General features: G+C 44.7%; 1 protein-coding gene across 1 annotated transcript in view; it reads right to left on the bottom strand.

Annotated features, from left to right (window-relative positions):
* Positions 1-1,005: 1,005 nt before the first annotated feature.
* The window catches only part of LOC306922195 (uncharacterized protein), a gene marked incomplete at its 3' end in the record, with an annotated part of 87,831 nt that continues 61,349 nt past the window's right edge, over positions 1,006-27,487 (bottom strand). Inside the window, exons 8-11 of the mRNA XM_079499591.1 lie at positions 10,223-10,264; positions 6,288-6,409; positions 4,478-4,885; positions 1,006-1,221 (exon numbers count right to left, since the gene is read on the bottom strand). Coding sequence (XP_079355717.1) covers positions 1,006-1,221; positions 4,478-4,885; positions 6,288-6,409; positions 10,223-10,264 — 788 coding nt within the window. The remainder of the gene's footprint in view (positions 1,222-4,477; positions 4,886-6,287; positions 6,410-10,222; positions 10,265-27,487) is intronic.

Below are 27,487 nucleotides of genomic sequence, written 5' to 3'. Positions count from 1 at the left end.
GTTTCACCTGCCTGGTATTTGAAATATGGCAGCCTCACGCAAACCATTACCAGACCAATGGAGAAAGAAAAATGATGAGTGGAAAGTGATGATTTGGAACAGACGCCCGCACGCGAGCACACGCATGCACGCACACACACACACACACACACACACACACACACACACACACACACACACACACACACACACACACACACACACACAATGAAGCAGGCACATATACCCACTAAACACAGTGTCAATGTTGGTAACGGTTAGTATAGCAAAACTAAAAAGGTTGTCAATAGATCCCTACAAATGGAAAATCTTACAGATTTTGTTACTTACTTTCTTTTTTCTTTTTACTAATACATAATCATACATAAAATTTCTGATCTTAGTGGAGCAGAAATTTGACTGCCTATTATGTCTCGAAAATAGAATATCAGATCTGAATCACAACGTGTTAGATCAGATCTGCTATTTTTCCGCTCTCTATAAACTATCTTACTTTCTACATTTCTTGAAAATGACAAGAGTTCACATAACAATGTGTCCGCGACCCACAAAGGGGTCCCGACCCAGTGTCTGGGAAGCAGTGATGTAACTGTACGATCGAGCGTGTGAATTCACGAGTCACAAGGAGGAGGAATCGGGTGGCAAATATTGACTCAGTGGCCCATTCTCAGTCCCGGACTCTGTGATCCACGCATCCTGCTGCCTGGCTAGGCCAATCACATGCCCTTCAGCTTTTCCCAGATCCAGCACACCGAACCAGGACATGAGTTGGTTTATTTTAACAGGATCTCATTTTGCCTGAATAGACTACAGAAGATCACTGGTTCCACAAAGTGATGTACACAAGTCTGGGTTACTTGAGGGGGGTTTCAAACGGACCCTTGTGGGTCTGTAACTCTGAGAGAGTACAAACTGAACCAAACGGACCCTTACGGGTCTGTAACTCTGAGAGAGTACAAACGGTCTTACAAACGGTCTTCAAGAGTTATGGTGGTCCTTAAAACATTAGAGAACCACTGGACCACTCCCCACCTCCTCGGACTGAGGAACCACTGGACCACTCCCCACCTCCTCGGACTGAGGAACCACTGGACCACTCCCCACCTCCTCGGACTGAGGAACCACTGGACCACTCCCCACCTCCTCGGACTGAGGAACCACTGGACCACTCCCCACCTCCTCGGACTGAGGAACCACTGGACCACTCCCCACCTCCTCGGACTGAGGAAGGGTGGTTTGAAAATGTCACATTTGGTGATAATCATCGGCCTCTACTTAGTCTTACATTGGGCTCACAAAATATACAGTTCATGCACACAGCGAGAACCACTGGCCTGGTGCCCAAATTCATCTCTGTTGATGTCACGATCAGTGCCCAAATTCCATAGATTCATCTCTGATACAAACGCATATAGACACAAACGGATGAGACTGTAACAGCAGTAAAAGCATCAAAGTCAGCCTTTAAAGGCATCTGTAAATCTAACAATGAGGAGAGAGGAGGACAGTTAATAACCCGCTCACCGCAGGAAGAATTTAGAGAAATGCGGGGAATGTATTTCTCCTGTAGATGTGAACGGGGGTGTTGTCACAACAACAACAAAGAAAACCACCCAAACCACACATCCCGCCCCTAGCTGGTCTACAGATCAGCCGAGGCTGGATTTCAGCACCGAACCAAAAAAATGAAGAGGGGCAGATTGGTTTCCTATACAGAAAAAAGTCAGTTTTTTCCTCTTGCTAGTACAAAGACTATTGTTCGATCTCTAATAAATGTCTGTTTTTGATTATGGTGATGTGCTGTATGTACAATAGATGCATGCTTCGCATACCACGCCGAAGCCTCTTGAAGCAGTCTACCACAGTGCTCTACGATGTATAACTGCCAATGATTATTACACCCAACACTGTATTGTATATGATAAAGTGGGTTGGACATCTCTCGCAGTTCATGGAGAGCAACATAACATTTATAAGGCCTTGTGTGGTAAGCTTCCTTTGTACCTATCCTGGCTTACAGATCCAAAGGTTACTGGACATTCCATACATTCACACACACACATTAGATATACAGTACCAGTAAACGTAAGAACAGGAACAAGGAAAGACTGCTTGCATTTATTATGCTCCACACAAATAACTCAGAAACTGGTTCGATTGGTACGAGAGATTAAATCAATGAAGCACCATGAGATGTATCACACACACAAGTTATACTCATCCTAAGACACTTACAACATGATACAGTATTCATACAAGCGCGCGCGCACACACACACACACACACACACACACACACACACACACACACACACACACACACACACACACACACACACACACACACACACACACAGTGTATGCAGCGAATTCGAACATAGCCAATCTACAAGCTCGCCACGCGTCGCATCTGTCGAGGCTGTGAGCTTGTCGATCGGCTATTCCTGGCCGTACAACAATGTATACGTCAGGCTCAACTCAACTCTTCTGGGACGGCGTGGGGTTAATGGAACAAATGGAACATGGGCGTGGTGGACTGGTCTCGCCTCACTGCCAAGAATCACTTTCTATTGAAAACAGCAATTACGCCAGCCAAGCATCTCAACCAACACCTCAAATACCAACGTGACCGTCAAAACAATGATAATGTCATCCGCGGCTGAGGAGTTTCTCACAGGATCTCCACCATTCAAATAAATTCACACCTGTGTGAAGTGAGCTGTGGAACTATACTGTAATTGTTATACTGTACTCGTGCTGAAAAAGACTGGTGTTTACACTAAAAACTCAGCTTCCCACCATGCACCTGTGCACAGTGTGAAGCTCAACAGCGCCATTTTCTCACCTGTTGGTACCCTGAACAGACGGACATAGGGACAGACAGACATACTGTAGGGACACACAAAGCTACATGATGGAGACGGTGTGCCCACCGCTCAAAAAAGAATGCATCACCTGCTTTTATATGAAAGAAAGGCATGGAAGATCAGCATATTGTGGGTTACTGGGTTAAGTCACCTTAATACCTTTGCTGGCTTATATGGTTGTAGAAGCATCCATGTAATTTCCAAATAGTGTGAACTCTTTAGTAGCCAATGTGAATCACACGCAATACAATTATGTATTATGTATCCCCCATTTTCTGTTGCAGTCTCAAAACTCACAACCTCACAAACTTGTTGGTTGTAAACTTGTTCCTTGTAGAACTTATTGTCGCCTACCGTTTGACAGATGCTAGTTATACAGATATACGTATGTTGGTTACTTGTTCACATGCTATGTGGATTATTTACATACGTTTTTATTTGATCAGTGTTATTTAGATGGGAAGTTGTTTGGACAGACGCTAGGCTTGATGTTTACCTGGTATCTTATAGTTACTTTGGAGAAGTGTTCTCTTTCACTCTACTTTCCTGACCATTTAGCCTGTAGTTTGTTGACTGTGAGGTTTATGGCATTTACTCTGATCTTGCACTTTGTAAGTCACTATGGAGAAGAGAATCGGCTAAATGCCTAACATTTTCATAACATTAACATCACAATATAAATTCATATCCAACAATTTGGAGTGAAATCCTTCAAATATAGTCAGGAGCAGATTACAGCAAAATGCAGTTTTTTTAAGAGATGGGAGAAATCCGTTATCAGTTAAACCTCCAAGTCAACAAGTGAGATTCATTAAATCTGGGCAAAAAAGCTAAAATACCTTCCTGTTCATTCCCTGGCAAACACAGCTGGCGCACGCACGCACACACTCGCACACTCACACACGTGCACACACACACACACACACACACACACACACACACACACACACACACACACACACACACACACACACACACACACACACACACACACACACACACACACACACACACACACACACACACACACACACACACACACACACACAAGAGCAGCACCGACACACACAGATTCCTACACGTTCCGCCCTGCTGCCAAGAGGTGTTTGGCCAGTCGTACAGCTCCAAGCATCCCAACCAACACCGTAAATAGCAGCAGGCTGTGTCAGAAACGACAGCTGGTCACCATTGTGGCCCTGGAGGATCAGGCGGTCTCACAACAGAGGGTGATTATGACCCTTTGCAAATGACTTCATCTGTAACAACTGAAGGTAAAATGCAGTCACCACTTTAGCCACTCCATACGAGAGCGAACAGAGTGGATCCGCAAGCTCAACGCGCATTGCAACGTGAACATAGTGGATCCACAAGCTCAACGCGCATTGCAACGTGACACGTTAGTGTACGTGCTTATAGATGCAGCTGTTTTTAGCAAAGAGGTTTGGTGTAGAGCAGTGGTTCTCAATTTAAAGTGGGGTCTCCATGCAGGGACTATCGGGGCTCTGACAACAATAATATTTGACTTAACACAAAGTGTCAGTACAACGTTTGACAAAATCAACACTGGAGTCACCAGCATCAGATGATCTGTATCTGGTTGTCAGATCTTACCTCAGTGAAGACATGCTGGATGACGGTAGCCAGAGCCTCCACCCTCCTGTTTCCCTGGACCAGAAGCCTCCTCAGCTGGTTGATGCCTTGGTGGTTCTTCTTGTCCGCCTGCTGCTGCTCCCTGGGGTTCTGTTTCGCCTGGACAGGAGCTTCCCCTGCAGGCACGGATGTGCTGCCGGCCTCCCCTACCACTACGCTGGCCTTGCTGCAGGGCCCAGATGCTACCAGTCCGTTCTGGAGGCGAGAGCCCGCTTTGGGGCTGGTCCGAGACCCTGCTCTGGCTCTGCTGAACACGTGAAGTCCGGAGGTCGGGGCGGTTCCCGAGCCGGCGTTGGTGGCAGTACCGCTGGCTGGTACCGGGAGACCTGGGGTCGCTGGTACTGTATTTGCGCTGAGTAGGTCTGGCACCTATAGGGAGAGAAAGGCAAGACAATTGCTTTTTTTACTTTAAGGAACGGCAACAAAGGAGAGATTGATATAGAGAGTATATATTTGGCCACAGACCCCCCCCATCTAAAAAATATTTTCTGCCAGGAACAACCATAAGAATCTGTTCAGAATTATTCAAACCAATTTTCTTATTTTATTTTTGAACAAATAGCAGATCTACAAGCTTACAACGCATGGAATCACAATGTATTATACACTTGTAGATCAGCCATTTTCAAATATCAGAAGTATAAGATAGGGTTAAAGTCGTTGTGCTATTATTAGCAAACTTTGAGGGGGCCCCACTAGTTGTATGTATGTAGTGTGTTATTTGTGTATTTGAGAATCTGTTACTGAAAGTAATCAGTAAAAGGTTTGGGAATAGAGTTGTTTGAGCTTATAAATACAAATGCAAGTGTTTGATCTGGAAGACAGTAAGTAGAGAGCAAAGAGTAACAGAGTAATAACATGGCTGTTGTCTTCCATCAAAGAATGACATTAATGAAGTAATTACTAGCCTGGGTTAGGTGGGTGGGTTAGGTTAGGTAAGCATGGATCAATATGTCTGGGTCATGAAAAATAAGTTTGTTCCTACACAGTGTTTACTTAATTCAGAGTTAAATGAACACTAAGCCTTTCACTGCGTGCTGTGCTGTGGGTTCCAGACACACCAGGTCCACACAGTGTATCTTACATGTAGGTCACATGTGGTTAGATTAAAGGATTTCTGTCAACAGAACATAATGCCCTCTGTAGTCGGCTACAATGTGTCTTTGTCATGTTCACATATTAGGTTATTTACTGGGCTGAATGAGGCCACTCTAGGCTGCGGGTGCAGGTGATGTGTTGTTGTGATGCTGCTATATTGAATCAGCTGCTGGGAGGAATATTGTGTTGGCGGTGTTGATGATTTAACGCTTAACCGGCGTTAACCAATAACGATTAATATTATTGTTATTACAAAGTCTGGCTGCTATTTTAGAGCCGATGGGCAGTATTATGCGTGTCTTAAGTACCTGGAGGCATGATCAATGCCATTTGGCTATTCTGAGTGGCCAAACAGCATTGACCACGCCTCCAGGTCTTAAGTTAAGTAATAAGACCTGGTACTTAAGACACGCATAATACTGCCCATAGAGTAAGACAGAGTTACGAGTCCGACATTGAGGGGGCAGAAAACTGAGCGCTCGAGCGCTGTTCAATGTAATGTTGCGTTCCTCGCAAGAGCACACATCATTACATTCACAGAAAACCGGCCAATGATAGAACCGCAGAATCTTCGATTAATTGTTAACCGTTACGTTTAATTGAGTAATTAAATAAAACAGCGATTAATCGATTAGCTATTAACATGCCCTGGTAGAGATGGAGGAGGACCTACCAGGTCTGGAGGAGGAGCCTGTTGCTGGTTGGTTCCGCCTCCGCCGTTAGATGCTGGCTGCGTGGAGGCGTGGCTGGTGGAGGTGGGTCTCGCCGGCGCCCCCCGAGGCTTGTTCTTGTCCACTGCAAGAGAACAACGTCCACTTAGTGAGCGCGCAGCTGCTACGTTCAACATGGTGTCGACAACACCCCGGACCACCCACCCATACACACACACACTCTCAACCCTCCACCGTAGTCAGACCATGGCCAGGGTGGGAGTTGCGATATGCTAGCCACACACTCCAAGCACTCCAAACAAACATGGGTTCACCTTTCCAAAAAACGCAAAATATCAAACAGAAATGTGTGCTTTAAAAACAAAAATAAGCAAATTAAATACACATTTAGAAGAAAACGGAACAAACAGAACATGCGCATGCAGTCTCTCAGTCGGTCTGTCTGTGGGGTCTGGGTTTGACCACCAAAACATCCGCACACACACATAAAAAAAGGTGAAAACCTTGCACACACACACGCGCGCACGTCGTCGCACACGCTCGCTAGTCCAGTCAAGACCGAATACGCCCTGCTGACTGGAGTGCTCTGGTCTGAGAGAGATGCATCCTGGGATTGCCTGGTAATGATGGGCAGTGTTGTACGTGAAGTAATAAGTGTGTGTGTGTGTGTGTGTGTGTGTGTGTGTGTGTGTGTGTGTGTGTGTGTGTATGTGTGTGTGTGTGTGTGTGTGTGTGAGAGAGACAGAGAGAAGAGATGGATGGAGAGAGGTCCCTAGATGTGCATTAAGTGCATCAGCATCAGAGGGCCGAAGCACCGTGCAATTAGAGAGAGAGAGAGAGAGAGAGAGAGAGAGAGAGAGAGAGAGAGAGAGAGAGAGGAGAGAGGTGGAGAGGAAGGGAGAGAGAGAGAGAGAGAGAGAGAGAGAGAGATAGAGGTGGAGAGAAAGGGGGAGAGAGAGAGAGAGAGAGAGAAAGAGAGAGAGAGGTGGAGAGAAAGGGGGGGGGGGGGAGAGAGAGAGAGAGAGAGAGAGAGAGAGGGGTGGAGAGAAAGTGAGAGAAAGAAAGAGAGAGAGAGTCTTCTCCAATCCTGTCTCTTCTCTTCCCATTCTTCATTCCATTTTACTATGCCATTAGTCTGCCACTCTTCTCCCATCCACATATCTGTTTACCTCTGACTCAAAGGGTTCCCTGACCGAAAATAAACCTCATTGTATTTTGGTCCTGGATGGGTGGGGGGGGGGTGCTTAACCTTAATACAAACACCACCACAAGCTGTGCCCACAGGAAATTACAGTAGAACATGACAAATGCAACCTTTTTGCAACCTCTCTAATTCCATCATATTTCACGCCAAATTTAAATGTCTGTGATTTTCAGCTCCATTTGAAAATGGACTAGTAAAATGTGGCAGCGGTGGCCGAACGGATTGCGGAGCGGTCTTGATACCGGAAGGTCGCCAGTTCGAATCAGCGGTCCGACACGTTAAAATTACCACCGCTGAAGTGCCCTTGAACAAGGCATTGAACCACTACGATGAAATGTTCTATGAGCAGGGCCTGGCTGGAAACAAGTTCTTGAGCTTAGCCCAGATACCCTGGGTAAATATAGTAATAATTTCATTTCATTTCATAATAAAAATAAAAGGGGATTGACAGCAGTAGTGTGTTGCGGCAGAGAGCTTTGGTAAACTAAACAAGACTGTGAGCTTCTCTCTGAAACACTGCCCTCTGCTGGCGGCCACTGTGCAACACACGCTGGTCAAACAGCAATAAGCCTGGTGGCTCACGTCATCAACACATGGTGGCAGGCAGTGGTGGGATTGTTTTACTTAAGTAAAAGTATCAATACGGCAATATAGAACTACTCTGTTACAAGTAAAAGTCCCGATTTCAAAATGTACTTGAGTAAAAGTACAATTTGTATTTGCATCAACATGTACTTAAAGTACCAAAAGTAGAAAGTACTTTTATGCAGAATGCCCCATTTCAAGTTTTCAAATGTATAATCTTTTGAAAATAGCCGATCTACAAGCTCACAATGCGTTGCCATGCATTGCGACAGATCGGCTATTTTCAAAAGATTTTTAATAGATTTGAAAACTTCTGCATAAAGAGTACTTTCTACATTTGGTACTTTAAGTACATTTTGATGCCAATACTTTTGTAATTTTACTCAAGTACATTTAAAATTCTGGACTTTTACTTGTAACTAGTATTTCTATATTGCAGTATTGATACTTTTACTTCATTAAAACATGCGAGTACTTTTTCCACCACTGCTAAATCCATGTCTTTGAAGTCAGCTACAGCGGCTAACGGCGCTCAGACGGCCCTTTCCAGTAATCGGCTCGCAGTAAAGAAGTGTTACGACACCACTGCCTCATCACGACATCTCTCCCCACGAGGAACACACAGACGCCAGCTCTGTACGTAATAACCTCTGACCACGAGTGGTCAGATGGGTGGGCCATATACGCAAAACGTTTTTTTTCTCCAAGATTTTGAAGTGGGCCTTGATCCAAAAGAGGTCGGGAATCACTTAACTGGCCTAGTTCGTTAATTCTCATCCCAGATTTCTTTTGCAATAGTAAATCACCATGAAGGAACATGGAACAGGAAACCAGAGTCCTTCACTAATTCTGGTTCTTGGCTTGCAGATGAAGACATGACTCTGTGGGGTTTTGTGTGGACAGTATGCCACATAGATCAGGGCCCCCCAACATGATACTCATTAGCCTGCGGACCCCCATTTGAAGATATATGCCAGGGACCCGCCATAGGAGAAGGTTTTTATGGCTCTAGCAGTGTATTTTCAACCATTTTTCATTTCAAGTTTGACCTGAATTAGGCTACGGTCCCCCATTGAATGGCATTTCTATCTCTGGGATCCCAATGTACAGTATATTGTAAAATCAAAGTAAATTTAACTCTGAGAGTGTACAAATGGAACCAAATGGACCTGTTAGGGTCCATTTGGTTCCTAATTATCATTTAGCTGGGGACCCCCTGGAACTCTCTCCTTTGGGAACCACTGACATAGAATACACCAAGCTAGTGTGTGAGTGAGACAGCTCATTTATTTATACTAGTCTGTCCCCTTTGTCTCTGCCTGTTACACAGATCATTTTGCCAGTAGTCCATTTGTCTTTTGTCTTTCTCTCTAAAGTGTATCAGCCGTGTATGAAGACATCTGTGAATGCGGTGGCACCATCATCAAGGCCATTCAAGTTTGTGTGTCTGCACACGCGCGCTCTATTTGTGAGTGCGCGCCGTGCAAGCTCTGAGTGTGCACGTGCGTTCAGAAATACAGAGGATGTTTTTGTGGTATTTAACGTGTAACATTCACCACATTCAGACCACTAACTGATACAATCAGGTTCTAATAGGTTTGTCTTTGCTGTGTAATTTCACCAGTACTTCCTTATCAGTACATCAACAACAATATTTCCCAATAGCAGTGGCGTGCACAGACATTTAGAGGGGCAGGTGCTCAAGTGAAATAAAAGGGCACCTTGTGCAGCGCGTGGAACCGGCCGGTTGCCTTAATAGTGTGAGATTTATAGATTTTGGGGCCTAAATAATATATTAGAAGCTTTTTATCATATGTACAGTGTACATAAAGAAATGTTTTCTTTTTCTTTTTCAAAAGGGCACATTTGTCCAGAGGGAAAAGGGCAGGGGGTGCTCTAGCACCCCCTAGTGTCTATCTGTGCACACCACTGCCCAATAGTAATCATCGTTTGTGCTGTAGAAATAAATATGTATATTATTTTTTGTAGGATTTGAAAACCGCACATGAAATGTTCTCGACATAATTGGACATTAATAAAATGTTATCTACTGCACAGCAAAAATCCTCAAACAAACAAAATCACAGGAGTATGTGTATAAACTAGCGGTAGTTCCCCCAGAGGCCTAGATGAAGAGGGTGTGTGTACCTGGAAGCTTCAAATCAGTGACACAGAGCGGTTGGGCCCACACTGAGAGCAGAGAGAAAAAACACGGTTAGCATGCACACCGCTTCATAGTTCAGTACAATGCTTCATAGTACAATGCTTCATAGTTCAGTACAATGCTTCATAGTACAATGCTTCATAGTTCAGTACAATGCACAGACTAGAGACACAGACACCGCTTCATAGTTCAGTACAATGCTTCATAGTTCAGTACAATGCTTCATAGTACAATGCTTCATAGTTCAGTACAATGCACAGACTAGAGACACGGACACCGCTTCATAGTTCAGTACAATGCTTCATAGTTCAGTACAATGCTTCATAGTACAATGCTTCATAGTTCAGTACAATGCACAGACTAGAGACACGGACACCGCTTCATAGTTCAGTACAATGCACAGACTAGAGACACGCTTCATAGTTCAGTACAATGCACAGACTAGAGACACGATGCACACCGCTTCATAGTTCAGTACAATGCACAGACTAGAGACACGGACAAATCCTGTTTGTTGGACCCTTATTACCGGATCCATTTTTTTACACTTTCAGGATTTTACCGTGGCGAATACTTCCTGCTATACCACCAGCGCACCAACGATGGCATCCATAGAAATGAAGATAGATGGAAATGAGCATAACTTCAAGGATCATTTGATAAACTTTTTTTGAAATGTCTACTATAATATCACTTCAGTTTGAAGTGATTTTGCCAAGTCTTGGCATTCATTCAATGACCATCATTATCAACTACAGAATTCTACAGCAGCCATCAGCAGTGTACTGTCCAGCCAAATACCAATGGACAAAAAATCTGTCTGTTCTATCCATTGGATGGGGGAGGGGAGGGGGAGGGGCATAGCAGGATAAATGAAGGCAGGGCAGCTAAAGGTGGGAGGCTTTAAGTTTGCTCTTAAACAATCCACACATGTCAAAATAACATGTATATTCCATATTCTTATGTGTTCATTTTACTAAGGAAAACCGTATGCTACTGTACTGTTGACAGAAAACCTGACTGTGACAACATGTACTGATATTGAAGTGAACTACTCGACATTGATTCATATTAAAACTACATATCTGATTCATTGACAGTGCTTTTGATGGTTTTTTGTAATGGCCAAGGAAGCCGACATCAAGCAATCTGAATCAGCAACACATTTAAAGGACCACAGAGTGACTGTGTTGCCTCCGGCCAGGGTTTCATTTATTGGTTCTTTAACCATTAACCATGGAGAACATGGTAATTGCACTGACACATGGTGCTGGCTAGCAAATAAAATATTATCACAGGCATTACCCTGCCTCTCTGTGTGTGTGTGTGTGTGTGTGTGTGTGTGTGTGTGTGTGTGTGTGTGTGTGTGTGTGTGTGTGTGCGTGCGTGCACTCTTGCGTGTGTGTGTCATCTTCGCTTGCACAGCGGTCTTATGGACCCCCATAAGAGAAGATTTTTACGGCTCCAACAGTCATTCTCAACCCGTTTAATTTAGGACCCCTGGTTTGACATGCACTAGTCTACGGACCCCCATTTAATGGCATTTCTTTCTCTGGGACCCCCAATTTATATTGGGAAATCAATGTTAATTTAACTCTGAGTGTACATAATGGTTCCATTTGTACACTCAGAGTTACAGACCCATAAGGGTCCATTTGGTTCCAAACTATCATATAGCTGGGGACCCCCTGGAACTCCCTCAAGGACCCCTGGGGGTCCCCAGACCCCACTTTGGGAACCACTGGTTTAACAGACACATTGCCTGTTACTGTTGCACATAGTCGCGACGTGTCACGCTTTCATCTAGTCATGCCTAGTCAGTCACCCCCCAAAGACTCAGAGGCTGAGCCAGGAAAAACCTTGCCCTAGTAGTCTAAATCCCCTTAATCTGCCAGGCTCAGATTACTATGATGAAAATTATAATCCAACATTGAGGAGACGAAGAGTGACATTCCAACAGGATTATTCCCAAAATGTGGGATTAGGCAGTTTTTGATCATTAAGAATTAGATTAAACGTGATCATTAAGAATTCGATTAGGCGTGGCTGTGATAGGTTTGCTTGTGTGTGACGCTCGCACGCGCGCGCGCGCGCGTGTGTGTGTGTGTGTGTGTGTGTGTGTGTGTGTATTTGCAAGAATCACAGAATACAGTTGCAAATTAATGATACATTTGTGAATCAATAGGAATACTGCAATATATATGTGATTAGCCTGCTCTGTTAATCTTAAATTATAGTACACAATTTATGGAATATTTATAGGATTGTAGTTCGGTATTCAATCCAACATCCAGTATGTATGTATGTGTCAAGTGTAATATTACTGCAGTAGGTGACTGACTCTGACTCTTGGGGGTGGTCTGAGGGTCAAACGGATTATATTTAACAAAAAAACTACTGCTTAGCAGACTGTTGCTCAGACTCTGCCACAAAGCTACAGCATACAGTGAATGTATTCATGTTATATTTACGTTAACTATGAGAATGTACAGTAAACATGGATCTGTAAGGACTCGTGTTTTAGAATCTCACCGTCATCGGCTGATCATTAACTGTGATGATGGTTAAGGCACACAGAGGAGCACACCAACGCGACAAGAACCTGTGTGTACGCTGGCTCACTCACATGGCTGAGAAACACAGAACCTGTGTGTACGCTCACTCACACGGCTGAGAAACACAGTCGATCCCAATCGATCCGAGTGCTGCAGGTAACCGCTGATTGTCCATACACAACTCAACGCGGTTCAATAACAACATACCAATGTGTCGTGCAGCATTTAAGCACTTCAGGTTCAAGGCCCTACGGCTGAGGAGTAGGCAAAATTAAATCAGTGTGTAAAATAAAAAAAATAAAAACATAAATAAGTCACCATGCTAATTATTAAAGGAATGTTGTTGTTAGTTTGAATCACGGCACAGACGATTCAACACAGTTCTTCAGCCAGGTGTTCGCTAGAGGTAGCAGTACTTGGCAGAAGTTCCAAGAAACTGCTGCCAAGCAGAAATCATTTAACCACTTGACCAATTTTGGGCGGGAACCCCTTTTGGTGTTTTAAACATTATGTTATAATGTAGCTATTGAAAAATAGCAGATCTACAAGCTCATAGCGCGCCACCGAGTAGCGCGCTACGAGCTTGTAGGTCTGCTATTTTTGAAAAATCGTGAAAATATTTATTTCAGAAAACTGGAGGATTTAGAAGATTTTTTTTAAATTTCGAGGTCAGGCCTGAATGGGTTAAAATAGCCAATCTACAAGGCCAGAGCGTGTCGCATTGCAACGTGTAGTGAGCTTGTAGCTCTGCTATTTTTGCCTATTATGAACATTTGCCTATTATGACATGCCCAGAATAGAGCGTCGCAGTCCCGCCCCCTACCCTGGACCAGGAAATGATTCTCCATTCATTTTCCTCATAGACATTTCAGAAAGTATTTATTTAAAGACGTTTACGCCGCGGACAAAGCCAACTCGAGTCGTGACAAATCATGACAACAAACACAATTTTTTGGGCCGAACAAATAATTAGAAAGAAGAAAAAAACGGCAGGTTACAACACTTTTTTTGTTGTTTTTCTTCTTTGTAATTATTTGTTTGGTCCAAAATATTGTTTGTGTTGTCATGAGTTGTCACGACTCGAGTTGGCTTTGTCCGCGGCGTAACCGTCTTTAAATAAATACTTTCTGAAATGTCTATGAGGAAAAATGCATTGGGATTCATTTCCTGGTCCATGGTAGGGGGCGGGACTGCGACGCTCTATAGGGCCACTATTCATTCCAAAAGGAGGTTTCCAGATTTAGTGGCTGTAGACATAATCGGTGTACAGACTACTGTCCTAGTTATCCACAGCTTTACACACACACACACACACACACACAAAAAAAAAAGAAGATCTCTACCCAGTTTCACAAATATTAGAGACTATTCCGGGTCAGATGTGGATGTCTGCTGTTGGTTAAATGTTACAGAGCATGGCAGCCTGGATTGGAACAGAATCTAACCTCTAAAGCCCTCATCAGCCCTTCGGTAGAAAAACAACAACCTTAACATCAGATTAATGCTCGCACGAGCGCCCACCCTCAGCTGCACCACTAGGCAGTGAGCAAGCGAGCGTGTGTGTGTGTGTGTGTGTGTGTGTGTGCGTTGGCCTGCTCTCCAGATGGTTGTGGCCGCATACCGTAATATGCACACATGCCAAGGCTGTGTATGTGCACTAACCTACATTCGTGGGCAGTGGGTCTGTGGAGCGTTCAGACAGTGAACAGTGGGTCTGTGGAGCGTTCAGACAGTGAACAGTGGGTCTGTGGAGCGTTCAGACAGTGAACAGTGGGTCTGTGAAGCGTTCAGACAGTGGGTCTGTGAAGCGTTCAGACAGTGGGTCTGTGGAGCGTTCAGACTGTGGGTCTGTGGAGCGTTCAGACTGTGGGTCTGTGGAGCGTTCAGACAGTGAACAGTGGGTCTGTGGAGAGTTCAGACAGTGAACAGTGGGTCTGTGGAGCGTTCAGACAGTGAACAGTGGGTCTGTGGAGCGTTCAGACAGTGAACAGTGGGTCTGTGGAGCGTTCAGACAGTGAACGTGCTGCAGACTGTGGGTCTGTGGAGCGTTCAGACTGTGGGTCTGTGGAGCGTTCAGACAGTGAACGTGCTGCAGACTGTGGGTCTGTGGAGCGTTCAGACAGTGAACGTGCTGCAGACTGTGGGTCTGTGGAGCGTTCAGACAGTGAACGTGCTGCAGACTGTGGGTCTGTGGAGCGTTCAGACAGTGAACGTGCTGCAGACTGTGGGTCTGTGGAGCGTTCAGACAGTGAACGTGCTGCAGACTGTGGGTCTGTGGAGCGTTCAGACAGTGAACGTGCTGCAGACAAACACGTGCAGCTCAGATCAGATGGAGATGAGGAGGAACACGTCACCAGGACGGCAAGTCCACGGGAAATTCGGAAAAACTAATTTTGATTGTAACAACAAAAAGACATGTTTTGCCAACTTGCTAGCGACATGAATTTACAGATCATGAATTAAAATTGAATTTAGTATATTTTATAAATATTCACTAGGCTACTTTTATGCGACACTTCATACGATGACAAGAAATTAAAAAAAGTGTACATTTATTTTTGTCCAATTTTTCTGTGTACATATACTTTCTACCGAGGTACAAACCCACAGGTAAGGGTAAATCTTTGCACTGATAGTCATATTAACAGCCAGGATTTTGCAGTGTGAAGATGATCTACCCATGTTCGTTCAGTCTGATGCAGCAGGTGAAGTTAAGAGCAGCCAAGGACTTTCTGCCATTTTGACTCTGCCACGAGCCCTCCATAACAGGGAATGCTTTTAATGGTTGAATAAGGTGAAATCCACATGCATCTGTGGCTATTTCTGGCGCATGTGCGCGCGTGTGTGTATGTGTCGTGTCACGTGATCGACGCTCCTCTAGGCGCAGGCTATCACAGTTAAAAGGAGCTGGCATCCCTGGGTTTTTCATCACGCCACTGCTGAGCCACTCGCGTTACTACACTTCTGAGGACATTTATGAATGCCATTTCTTTATTGTTTAACCCTAACCCCAAAAAGAGTACATCTAGATCGGCTATTTTCGGCGCACTACACCGGTTCGAAACTAAGTTTAATCAGGCATAACTCTAATCCTAACACCCTCTTTTGAGGGCCAGGAACATTTCTCAATTTCTACTATACGGGGTTTCCAGCCCGATTCACTAAGTTCCACAGATTTGTTTTGTCACTAAAACGAATTCACGGAACGTAGCGAATCAGGCTGGAAACCAGATTAACAATATAGTCACGCACGCACGCACGCACGCACGCACGCACGCACGCACGCACGCACGCACGGCTGATGGCTCTATTGAATCTGATACGCGCATGGCGGTATTGTCTTAGCCTGTCCATACAAAACTGAAAGCCCCCACAGCAGAGGAGAGGGAGAAGGCAGGAAAGACGACAATGGCCGCCGCACCATCATGTGGAAAACAAGAGGAGTAAGAAGGGGCGGAGGGAGGGAGGGGGTTACTGTGAGGGTGAAATTGGCCTTTGAGGCTGATCTGGAGCCAGTTTTGTGATCTCACCACACAGTTAAGCTCTTATGCTTCCACTGGGCAAACACTATAGTGCTGTGCCGCGTGCCAAAATATAGCAGATCTACAAGCTCACAATGCATCGCAGGGAGAAACGTTGCAAGCTTGTAGATCGGCTGTTTTCAGCGTGCAACACAGGCACACAACGAGTATAACAGGACTTTTAGTGGAAGGAGGAGATGGTTGTGAAAGGGGGATGAGGTCATGTTGGGAAGGAGAAAAAAAAACATAGGTTGAGTTGAGGTAAAACAAAATGAAGTGCATATTGGAGAACAAAGATGTGAACATTATATTAAAGCTACAATCCGTAAGGTTTATATCTCTCCTGATGGAGGTTGCAATTACTGTATGTCCGAACTACAAAAAAAGATGGCGGTGCATCTAGTGTGCGATCCAGTGCACCGTCCGCTTCAAATACTTATAACTTAACCACCTCCAACCACTGCAGATGTAAGTTAACATTCACTATAAATTAAATAAGTCCAGGATTGGAGCTTTAAAATTATACATAAAATGTGCAGAGGAAGTGTAAGACCTAAAGATGAGGGCCGTGATTTGTTGTATTTTTTCCAGATTTTCAAGAGTTTATGAGGTGACAGTACTTCATTAGACCCCCTAATGTGGTTATGTGCAATGATGTCTTCCCTTTGTATGTAGAGTTTCTTCCTAGAGGCTGAAACCCTGACAGTCAAACGTGCCAATGAAAAAAAACTGTGATATAGTGACTTCACAATATCATCCCCTTCCCCTAAGCCCTCCCCCTTTATCATACAGCAACAACTGTGGGTGCGGCTTTAGTTCAGGTGGATGATCACCACCCACCAGGCAAACCAGGCATACTTAATGAACTGGTGGGCACGTCCACATAAAAACTACATTTTAACAAATAGTGTAAACTTTTTTGAACAAATTCTTCCTCCTTATAATAAGAAAAATAAGAAAAAAATCACGGCACTCATCTTTAAGTTATACTTTGTTGCATGACGGTGTTGCTCGCCAAAAAGAACAGAGCACCATTTCCCAAACAGTGGGTCTGGACCCATTTGTGGATCACGGACCAATCTTTATTGGTCACTACTAGAGTAAAAATCACATTTTCGTTTCCTACATTAAAAAATATATATTTATTTTGAAATATACAACAAACAAAACAAACAAACAAACACAAAAAACATGAATTAAAAAAATACATATTTAGAATTAAGAAGTAGTGAAAGTAGCTGATCTACAAGCTTGTGGTGTGCTTGTAGACCTGCCATTTTCACTAGTTTGGGTCAAACTTCAGGCAAACGTCTAATCTCTCATTTGGGTCTCGAGTCCTAAAAAGTTTGGGAACCACTGACTTCAGAGTACAAGCGATGCTACCAGCCCATACTACTGTTAGCATCAAAACATTGTTCCTAACCGTTTCACAATGACTTGAAAGTTAAGACATCCAAACAAGTTGAAGGTGAATACCTTACTAGGCCAAGAAAATATATATATATTTGGTTCAGGCATTGTACAGTATAATAAATACACCTGGTTTGACTGGGCGTCTATGAGCAGAGGTATGATATTATTAATCCCAATCTATACTTTTGTGCTGTGTCGCGCACCAAAAACTGCCAATCTACAACGCTTCACACCGCGTTCCGTTGTGTAAGCTTGTAAGTCGGCTATTTTCGTTATGAATACCCGAGTGCCTGTCATCTCTGCAGAGGTGAGATGAAATTTATGTTTTGACGAGGATCGTCCAAAAGTGTATGAAACACCAGTGATAGCATCTCAAAAGAATTAATTGGGAATGGGTAGGATGGATGGCTGGATGGATGGCTGGATGGATGTATAGATGGATGCATATGTAGGTCAAACATCACGATGATGGAGGGATGGATGGATGGATGGATGGCTAGATGGATGCATATGTAGGTCAAACATCACTGTGATGGATGGATGGATGGATGGATGTATAGATGTATAGATGGATGCATATGCAGGTCAAACATCACTGTGATGGATGGATGGATGGATGTATAGATGTATAGATGGATGGAGATGTAGATCAAACATCACTGTGATGGATGGATGGATGGATGGAATGACATGATGATGAAGTGATCTACAGATGGAGGGATGGATGGTGGAATGACATGATGATGAAGTGATCTACAGGACAGTGAAGTTTCTCCAGACCTGATGGAGGGATGGATGGTGGAATGACATGATGATGAAGTGATCTACAGGACAGTGAAGTTTCTCCAGAATGACATGATGATGAAGTGATCTACAGGACAGAGGGAGGGATGGATGGTGGAATGACATGATGATGAAGTGATCTACAGGACAGTGAAGTTTCTCCAGACCTGATGATGGAGGGATGGATGGTGGAATGACATGATGATGAAGTGATCTACAGGACAGTGAAGTTTCTCCAGATGGAGGGATGGATGGTGGAATGACATGATGATGAAGTGATCTACAGATGACATGATGATGAAGTGATCTACAGGACAGTGAAGTTTCTCCAGACCTGCGTGGAACACCATGGTGTTCTTCCTGCATCCGGAGAGCAGCTGCAGGTTCCGGAACAGTCCTTTCGCCGTCAGCTTCACGTGGAAGGTGGACAGCGAGAGTCTCGGAGACCATAACATCCTCGCTGGTGGACCGTGCGGACGCTGAGGTGGTGAGAGTTGCAGCTTTGTCTCCCACGGGCTTCGAAAGGCTTCTTGAACGTCGGCCAATTCCAACAGTTTGGAGGATGTCGTCGTCGTCTTGGCTTTAGAGACGAGGTCTACCGATGGTGGTCCTGATGTTCTCTCTGTTCTCCTAGTTTGCCTCTCGTTTAAGAGTCTATTTACGATACTATATTTTGAAAATACGCTGTGCTGTTTCGTATCTCTGTACTTGAGTATTGCCTGAGTTTCCACCGGTGTGTCAATCGTTTTCTTGCTGGCTTCAGTGGCGACACAGTCCATCAGCTTCAATCACTTACGATCGTACAGGAAAAACCTTTGAAGGCTTGCTGTAGTTGCCTTGTTAATATTTCCTTTCAAAACAAATCAAAAGCACAATGAGGTTTTATTGGAATCCAGAAATGAAAACAAGATCTTAAGAAATCCAAAATGTCAATGGAATAAAATAAAAAATATTTTTAAAGATATGAAATCCTCATTTTCAAATAAAACGTAAGAAAAAAAATAAGAGAATAAGAAACAACCCCGCTCCTCGACCGAATTAAAGCCCGTGGCTGCCCCTCCCGTGCGAGGCTGTGGCAGAGAGAGCAGAGTCGGCAGCGTAGAAAAACACACAGGTTCAGCACGCAGCCAATGGAGGAGAGAGAGAAGATGGCGCCAAAAGAAATCTGCCTTCCTCACTCAGGTACTAGTGAATCCCCCGGCGAGGGAAGGAGAGAAGGAAAGGGAGAGAGGAGGAGAGAAAATCCGCTACGGCGATGACTGCTTTCCGAGTCCGTCGTCTGCGTTAGTGCACGGCGTCCCTCGTGGATTTAAATCAGAAAGGAACCGCGTATATCTGAATATAATACAGTATGCTGCTAACACACAAACACACAAACACACACACCACGGATTGACTGTTAATATGTGGGGGGTTTCGAGTGCAACGCTAGCAACACTCAACGCTCCCCTGTGATTGGACGAAGCCGAGCATCAGCGTGCCCTCTGCCTCTCACTAATGCTCTGTACGCGCATAGCCGCACGCACGCACGCACGCACACGCACACGCACACACACACACACACACACACACACACACACACACACACACACACACACACACACACACACACACACACACACGGAGGGATGCTGCAAGGCAGAGAGCAGGGTTGTAGAGTCAGAGACGGGGAGGAGGAGGAGGAGGGGGGGGGCTTTGAATAATTACTTTATGGGTCTGCTTTTCATTGCATGCTTAGCCATGGAGGGTGGGGGGGGGGGGGGGAGAGAGAGAGAGAGAGAGAGAGAGAGAGAGAGAGAGAGAGAGATGCGCGCACACGCAAATGATTCATGTCAAGGTTAGGCGTGATGAAAGGACAGGATGGGAGGGAGGGAGCCCCGACGTTCTCTACTTCCACTCTCTCGTTCATCTGTTTAGCCGCATCGACCAGACCCCCCCCTCTCCACACACACACACACACCATCCCACTCACGCTCTCCAGTCCACCCCCCCGGTCTCTCTCTCTCTCTCTCTCTCTCTCTCCCCGTGGCAGGTGCCATGTGGAGGCTATTCACACAGCGAGTGTGTCGGGGTTCGTGAAAAGACGCCTTTGTTATATCTTTCGCACAACAGGCGAATACTGATGAGAGACATTGTTGTGCTGTTCTGTTAACGTGACAAACACACCAAGCAGGGCTTCCATCTGGTGATGTTTGACAAGTGCCAAGAAGAAAAGTGGCGTTGGGCATCTTGTTTAGGCTATCAGTTGCTGATTGTAGCTGATCGCCTGCTGAACAACCAACTGATTTACACACTGGCTTTACCCATTTAGACCTGAGGCCGATTCTAAAAAAAAAAGGCTTCTAAATCCTAACAGTTTTCTGAAAACCCTGTTTCAATGTCAGTGGTTCTCAACCTTTTTCATGTCAAGGACCCCCAAAAATATATTTAATTGTTTGGCCGCCGACCCCCATCTGAAAATACGTTGTCCCAGGGACCCCCCCCCCCAGAAGCCAAGATTTGAGTTAAAAACATTCGCTCTGAAAGAATATATATATTCAAAGATTTGCATATTCAAAGATTTGCACAAAGATTTCCCATTCTATACTTTGCCTGTTCGATAATAGCAGAACAACTCACAACGAGGCGCCACGATGCAACACAATGTGAGCTTCTAGATCTGATATTTGTGAAAGAATTTGAAAAAAAAAAGATTAGAAACACGTGGGACATTTTTTATTTTTACCTATAATGCTAAATTAGCGACGCCAGAGTTAACGTGGTATAATTGGCTAAACATAATTTCCTGAACACAGCACCCGCCTACGTGCACAGTGAAATCCGGAGCGCTACAGTAATTTAATTGTGAGCTCACACTCAAAGAATTACAGTTAAAGGACCACTTCACCACTTTTCAACTTCTCTTCCTATAATGGGTCCTAACTAATGTTCATGATAAAACACCACCATTTTTTCCTACTCAGTCTGTGTCTCATAGGAAGGCTGTGGGCAGTTCAGAAACACGTCCACCAGTGACATCATCGATGGTGAATCCAAGCTAATAGAAACGGCAGGCTTTCTTTTCCTGAAAAGTTGCAATGCAAAAGTTGAAGCCATCGTTCTCACGATAATAAAAATCTAAATATATTTTAAAACAAATCTTGTTTAAAAAAAAAATCTGCCTAATGATGATGTCACTGGTGGACGGGTGTCCGAACTGCCCAAAGCCCTCCTATGAGACACAGACTGAGTAGGAAAAAATGGTGGTGTTTTATCATGAACATTAGTGAGGACCAATTATATGAAGAGATGTTGAAAAGTGGTGAAGTGGTCCTTTAAAAGTTGGTGAAATACCGTCCAGAGGACAGTCTGGAAGCATTATGGGGGGAAAATGTGCCGAACAGAAAATCAATGCTCTGCATTTCTGTTCCTGGAAGGAAAACAAACAAGCTTCTCATTGTCAAAGTCAGACAGAAACCCTTTATATCCCCATTTAAAACCCATTCTGGGCGGGAACCCCTTTTGGTGTTTTAACTAAGCATATTATTTATGCTTTAGCTATTGAAAAATAGCAGATCTACAAGCTTGTAGCGCACCACTCGGTGGCGCGCTACAAGCTTGTAGGTCTGCTATTTTTTAAAAATCGTAAAAAATGCGGCACAAATCTTTGAATATAAATTCTTTCAGAGCGAACGTTTTTTTTATTTTGACGTCAGGCCTAAATGGGTTAAACTTTTTACGTAGTTTGTTTTTAAAACACATTCATGCCCTATAATTCCTACTACAAGTTGTGAAAATAGCCGTTCTACAAAGTCACAACGCGCCGCCGTGCGAGTGAGCTTGTAGATCTGTCTGTGCATGGGCTTTATAAATATTTAACCCATTTAGACTTGACGACGATTCTACACATTCCTTCTAAAATGTTTCTATGTCAGTCGTTCTAAAAACATTTCATGTCAAGGACCCCCAACAATATATGTAATTGGCCACAGACACCCATCTGAAAATATGTTGTTCCAGGGAGGGACCCCCCAGAACCTAAGATTTGAGTTAAAAACGTTCGCTCTGAAAGAATATATATTCAAAGATTTGCACCACATTTTCACGATTTTTCAAAAATAGCAGATCTACAAGCTCGTAGCGCGGCACCGAGTGCCGCGCTACGTTTTTGGCAGGGGACCCCCGGAAATACTATTGCCATGTCTCGGGACCCCCGCCCCGTCCCCCTCCCCCCCCACCAATACAAACTGACTGCAAAAATAACCTTAATAATAGAGAAACCCCTGATCTACAAGACATCTGCTATTTTTCAATAGCTAAAGTATAACTAAGTTAACTAAGAGCGTGTGACTAAATAATAACTCCATTGGATCCCATTGGAACAACACAGGTTCTATTCTTCATTGGATCCCATTGGAACAACACAGGTTCTATTCTTCATTGGATCCCATTGGAACAACACAGGTTCTATTCTTCATTGGATCCCATTGGAACAACACAGGTTCTATTCTTCATTGGATCCCATTGGAACAACACAGGTTCTATTCTTCATTGGATCCCATTGGAACAACACAGGTTCTATTCTTCACACTTCCTGACGTCGGTTTTGGACGAGTGTCAAGATCACTAGCCTCTTGACACAGTAAGAGGAACACACTTGAGGAGCCCTTGGGAAAAGCTGCAGAGAAAAGCAACAGATACAGCTCAAATTTCATATTACGCTCTAAATAAAAATGGGGATTAGAAGCATTGGGTCGCTCAACTTTAAACGAGAACTATGCTATAAGAAATATGAAGCTTATTATGTGATACTTTTGACATGATGTGACACACATCACTGAGTAATGAGTCTATGATGCGCAGTCCAAACAGAGAGGCCATAAAATACTGTCAATAAAAATGATTGGTGTTGCATCTTTCAAAACAAACATGTTCACACGTGATATATTCTATGGAATGCATTTGAAGGTGTGATTTGGGCATCAAGCAATGTAACAATCTCCTCTGCGGTGTGTAATATTGTATGTGTTCAAAATGGAATTTGAATATGAATGAGTATTCATCTATCACTAGGGAATAGATGAATAAATATACATCTATCACTAGTGAATATATACAAATAAATATTCATCTATTGCCGATATATCAACAGTGAATATGAGACTGATAAACAGTATATGTACAGTGTGTGAGTCTCACACAAGTTGTCCTGGGTTGGCATCTGTCACGGTTCAGTGGAGTAGTTCATGTGCAAATGCACCATTCAGAGTCAAAGCCATAGACCCGTAATGTTAAAAGCACGGAACAGACAGTCACAGGTCTTAATGTTCCCATATGAGGGCAAGGCTGGTTGTGGAGCCTGAGGGGCTACTACTGGCACAAAGGACTGTCCAAGGCTGGTTGTGGAGCCTGAGGGGCTACTGGCACAAAGGACTGTCCAAGTGGCTTTATGGTGTGCTGAGTGAGAGGGGCGATGAGTTTGACTTATAAACTGCAGCATCCGAATTGTGGGGGAAAACGTTCAGAGCATAGCAGATCGGCTATTTTATGATTTAATGTAGAGCGAAAACGTGAAATACTCTAGTGTTGAGCCCTGAGGGACGCCGGTCAACCAAGTATAGGGTTTAAGTGGTTAACCACTTTCAACCCGCCGTCAATATTTTGGGTGCGTCACTCATTATGGTCGAAAATCTTCACACACATTTTTCAGAAACCTTCAAAAAAGTAACAAACTTAGCAGATCTGTTATTCTTTGCCGTTTTTAAAAGTATAAAATATGGCATAAGTGTATAAAAATCCCAGACACAGCATGTGTTCAATCACACTGTCTATATGGTGATAGAAAACAGGCAGTACGACTCAGACAGCTGACAATAAACCGCGACATTTTATGACTAAGCCCTTAAAGGACCACTTCACCACTTTTCAACATCTCTTCATATAATTGGTCCTCACTAATGTTCATGGTAAAACACCACCATTTTTTCCTACTCAGTCTGTGTCTCATAGGAGGGCTTTGGGCAGTTCGGACACCCGTCCACCAGTGACATCATCATTAGGCAGATTCTATTTTAAAACAAGATTTGTTTTAAAATATATTTAGATTTTTATTATCGTGAGAACGATGGCTTCAACTTTTGCATTGCAACTTTTCAGGAAAAGAAAGCCTGCCGTTTCTATTAGCTTGGATTCACCATCGATGATGTCACTGGTGGACGGGTTTCTGAACTGCCCACAGCCTTCCTATGAGACACAGACTGAGTAGGAAAAAATTGTGGTATTTTTATCATGAACATTAGTTAGGACCAATTATAGGAAGAGAAGTTGAAAAGTGGTGAAGTGGTCCTTTAAGTCTCTGTGTTTGTTTATTCTGGCCCGTTTCAGGTCTCGACCCATAAAGAACCATCAATAGAGAGAATACAAGTGGACATTAACATTTGTTGTTGTGGTGCGTTCAATAAAAAAAGAGAAAATGTCAGCTCAACCATTGAAAAAAATTAATAGTGCTGCAAGGGAGCCAATCCTACAGTAAAAGTAAAGCAAAGTGTGTGTGTGTGTGTGTGTGTGTGTGTGTGTGTGTGTGTGTGTGTGTGTGTGTGTGTGTGTGTGTGTGTGTGTGTGTGTGTGTGTGTGTGTGTGTGTGTGTGTGTGTGTACGTGCGTGTATCTATAAAGTCCATATTGAACAGAGAGAACTAAAGAAAGCCACTGGGTGCTATTAGGAGACCTCACTGCAAACCACAGTCGCCTGAAGGCTGCTGCAGTGGTGTGTGTGTGTGTGTGTGTGTGTGTGTGTGTGTGTGTGTGTGTGTGTGTGTGTGTGTGTGTGTGTGTGTGTGTGTGCATGCGTGTGTGCGTGCACTTGTGTGTTCTGAGGGGGGCGGGGGTGGAGTATGTATGTGAGCATGTGTTTTTGTGAATCTGTGTGAATCAAATGCATGTGTGTGGTTTCTACACTACAACATGTTTCTCCACTATGGATTTGCCATGAGTGTGTGCGTGTGTGTTGCAGTGCTTTCTCAAGGTGTGTGCATGCGCACGTGCGCACGTGTGTGTGTGTTTGTGTACGCGCGCCTTCGTGTGTGTGTGCGCATGGTGGTTAAGCAATCATGGGGGTGACAGCATGTCTGTGACTGGCGGCTCCCCGCAGGCCCCAGAGAGACTTCCAGGGACCCACCACAGAGGGGAGGCAGTCAGGCGCCCAGGCCCAGCCCAGAGACACCACTTTGGGGTGAGGCTGCAACCACAGCCCCAGGACTTCACATGGCCTAGCCTGCATTTAACAGGCTGTCGAGGTGACAAGATAAAGTGTAGTATTGCTTTGGATTAAAATAGGACATGGAAGAATAATGTCACCAATCTTTAAAATGGTAAATGGTAAATGGGGCATTTATATAGCGCCTTTATCCAAGGCGCTTTACATAGATTGTGCATTACATTCACCCATTCACACACACATTCATACACCGATTTCGGCGGAAGCCATGCAAGGTACCAACCAGCACATCGGGAGCAATTTGGGGTTCAGTGTCTTGCCCAAGGACACTTCGACATGTAGACAGGAGGAGCCGGGATCTTTGTTTTTATTTCAAGGACAAGGACCCCCCCCCCAGTTTGGTATGCATGATTAGGCCATATTTGTATCTCTGGGGAAACAATCTCACTGTACAGTATAAACCCTCAGTGGTGATTTATCTCTGAGAGTGTAGGGGGCGACTGTGGCTCAGGAGGTAGAGCAGGTCGTCCAATGATCCATGGGTCGGCGGTTCGAATCCCGGCTCCTCCTGTCTACATGTCGAAGTGTCCTTGGGCAAGACACTGAACCCCAAATTGCTCCCGATGTGCTGGTTGGTACCTTGCATGGCTTCCGCCGCAATCGGTGTATGAATGGGTGAATGTAATGCACAATTACAGCGCCTTGGATAAAGGCGCTATATAAATGCACCATTTACCATTTACCATTTACAACGCTTCCCCTAGCTGGAGACCTCCTGAAACCACCTGAAGGACCGCCTTGGGGTCCCTCCACTCCATGTTGAGAGCCACTGCCGTACAGAATAGAGTTATCAAACTCTGCCCGAACCCGACCTAAACCGACCTGGCCCGAACAGACGTTTTCGGGCCGAGTTGGACCCAAAAATGATGCTAATTAGTTGGGCCGGGCTGAGCCTTGGGCTCTGTGATTTTTTTTTTTTTTTAAGAACGTTATTTGTGTAATGTGTATATAAATGTATGTATTTATTATGAAGATTAGAGGGCTGCGCTGGTGAATCTTGGCGATTCACTTGTGACTGAAGTGACTGTGAGTGGAGGCGGGGGGAGGGGCACAGCGCACTGGCATTTCAGACTGAAGTGACTGTGAGTGGAGGCGGGGAGGGGCACAGCGCACTGGCATTTCAGACTGAAGTGACTGTGAGTGGAGGCGGGGAGGGGGAGGGGCACTGGCATTTCAGACTGAAGTGACTGTGAGTGGAGGCGGGGAGGGGCACAGCGCACTGGCATTTCAGACTGAAGTGACTGTGAGTGGAGGCGGGGAGGGGGAGGGGCACAGCGCACTGGCATTTCAGACTGAAGTGACTGTGTGGAGGCGGGGAGGGGAGGGGCACAGCGCACTGGCATTTCAGACTGAAGTGACTGTGTGGAGGCGGGGAGGGGAGGGGCACAGCGCACTGGCCTTTCAGACTGAAGTGACTGTGAGTGGAGGCAGGGAGGGGAGGGGCACAGCGCACTGGCCTTTCAGACTTAAGTGACTGTGAGTGGAGGCGGGGAGGGGAGGGGCACAGCGCACTGGCCTTTCAGACTGAAGTGACTGTGAGTGGAGGCGGGGAGGGGAGGGGCACAGCGCACTGGCATTTCAGACTGAAGTGACTGTGAGTGGAGGCGGGGAGGGGCACAGCGCACTGGCATTTCAGACTGAAGTGACTGTGAGTGGAGGCGGGGAGGGGCACAGTGACTGAGTGGAGGCGGGGAGGGGAGGGGCACAGCGCACTGAAGAGCAG

This window comes from Electrona antarctica (assembly GCF_951216825.1).
Source record: "Electrona antarctica genome assembly, chromosome: 4".
NCBI classification, from domain to species: domain Eukaryota; kingdom Metazoa; phylum Chordata; class Actinopteri; order Myctophiformes; family Myctophidae; genus Electrona; species Electrona antarctica.
Note: the sequence above shows the minus strand (reverse complement) of the source record. Positions and strands in the feature narration are given on the sequence as shown.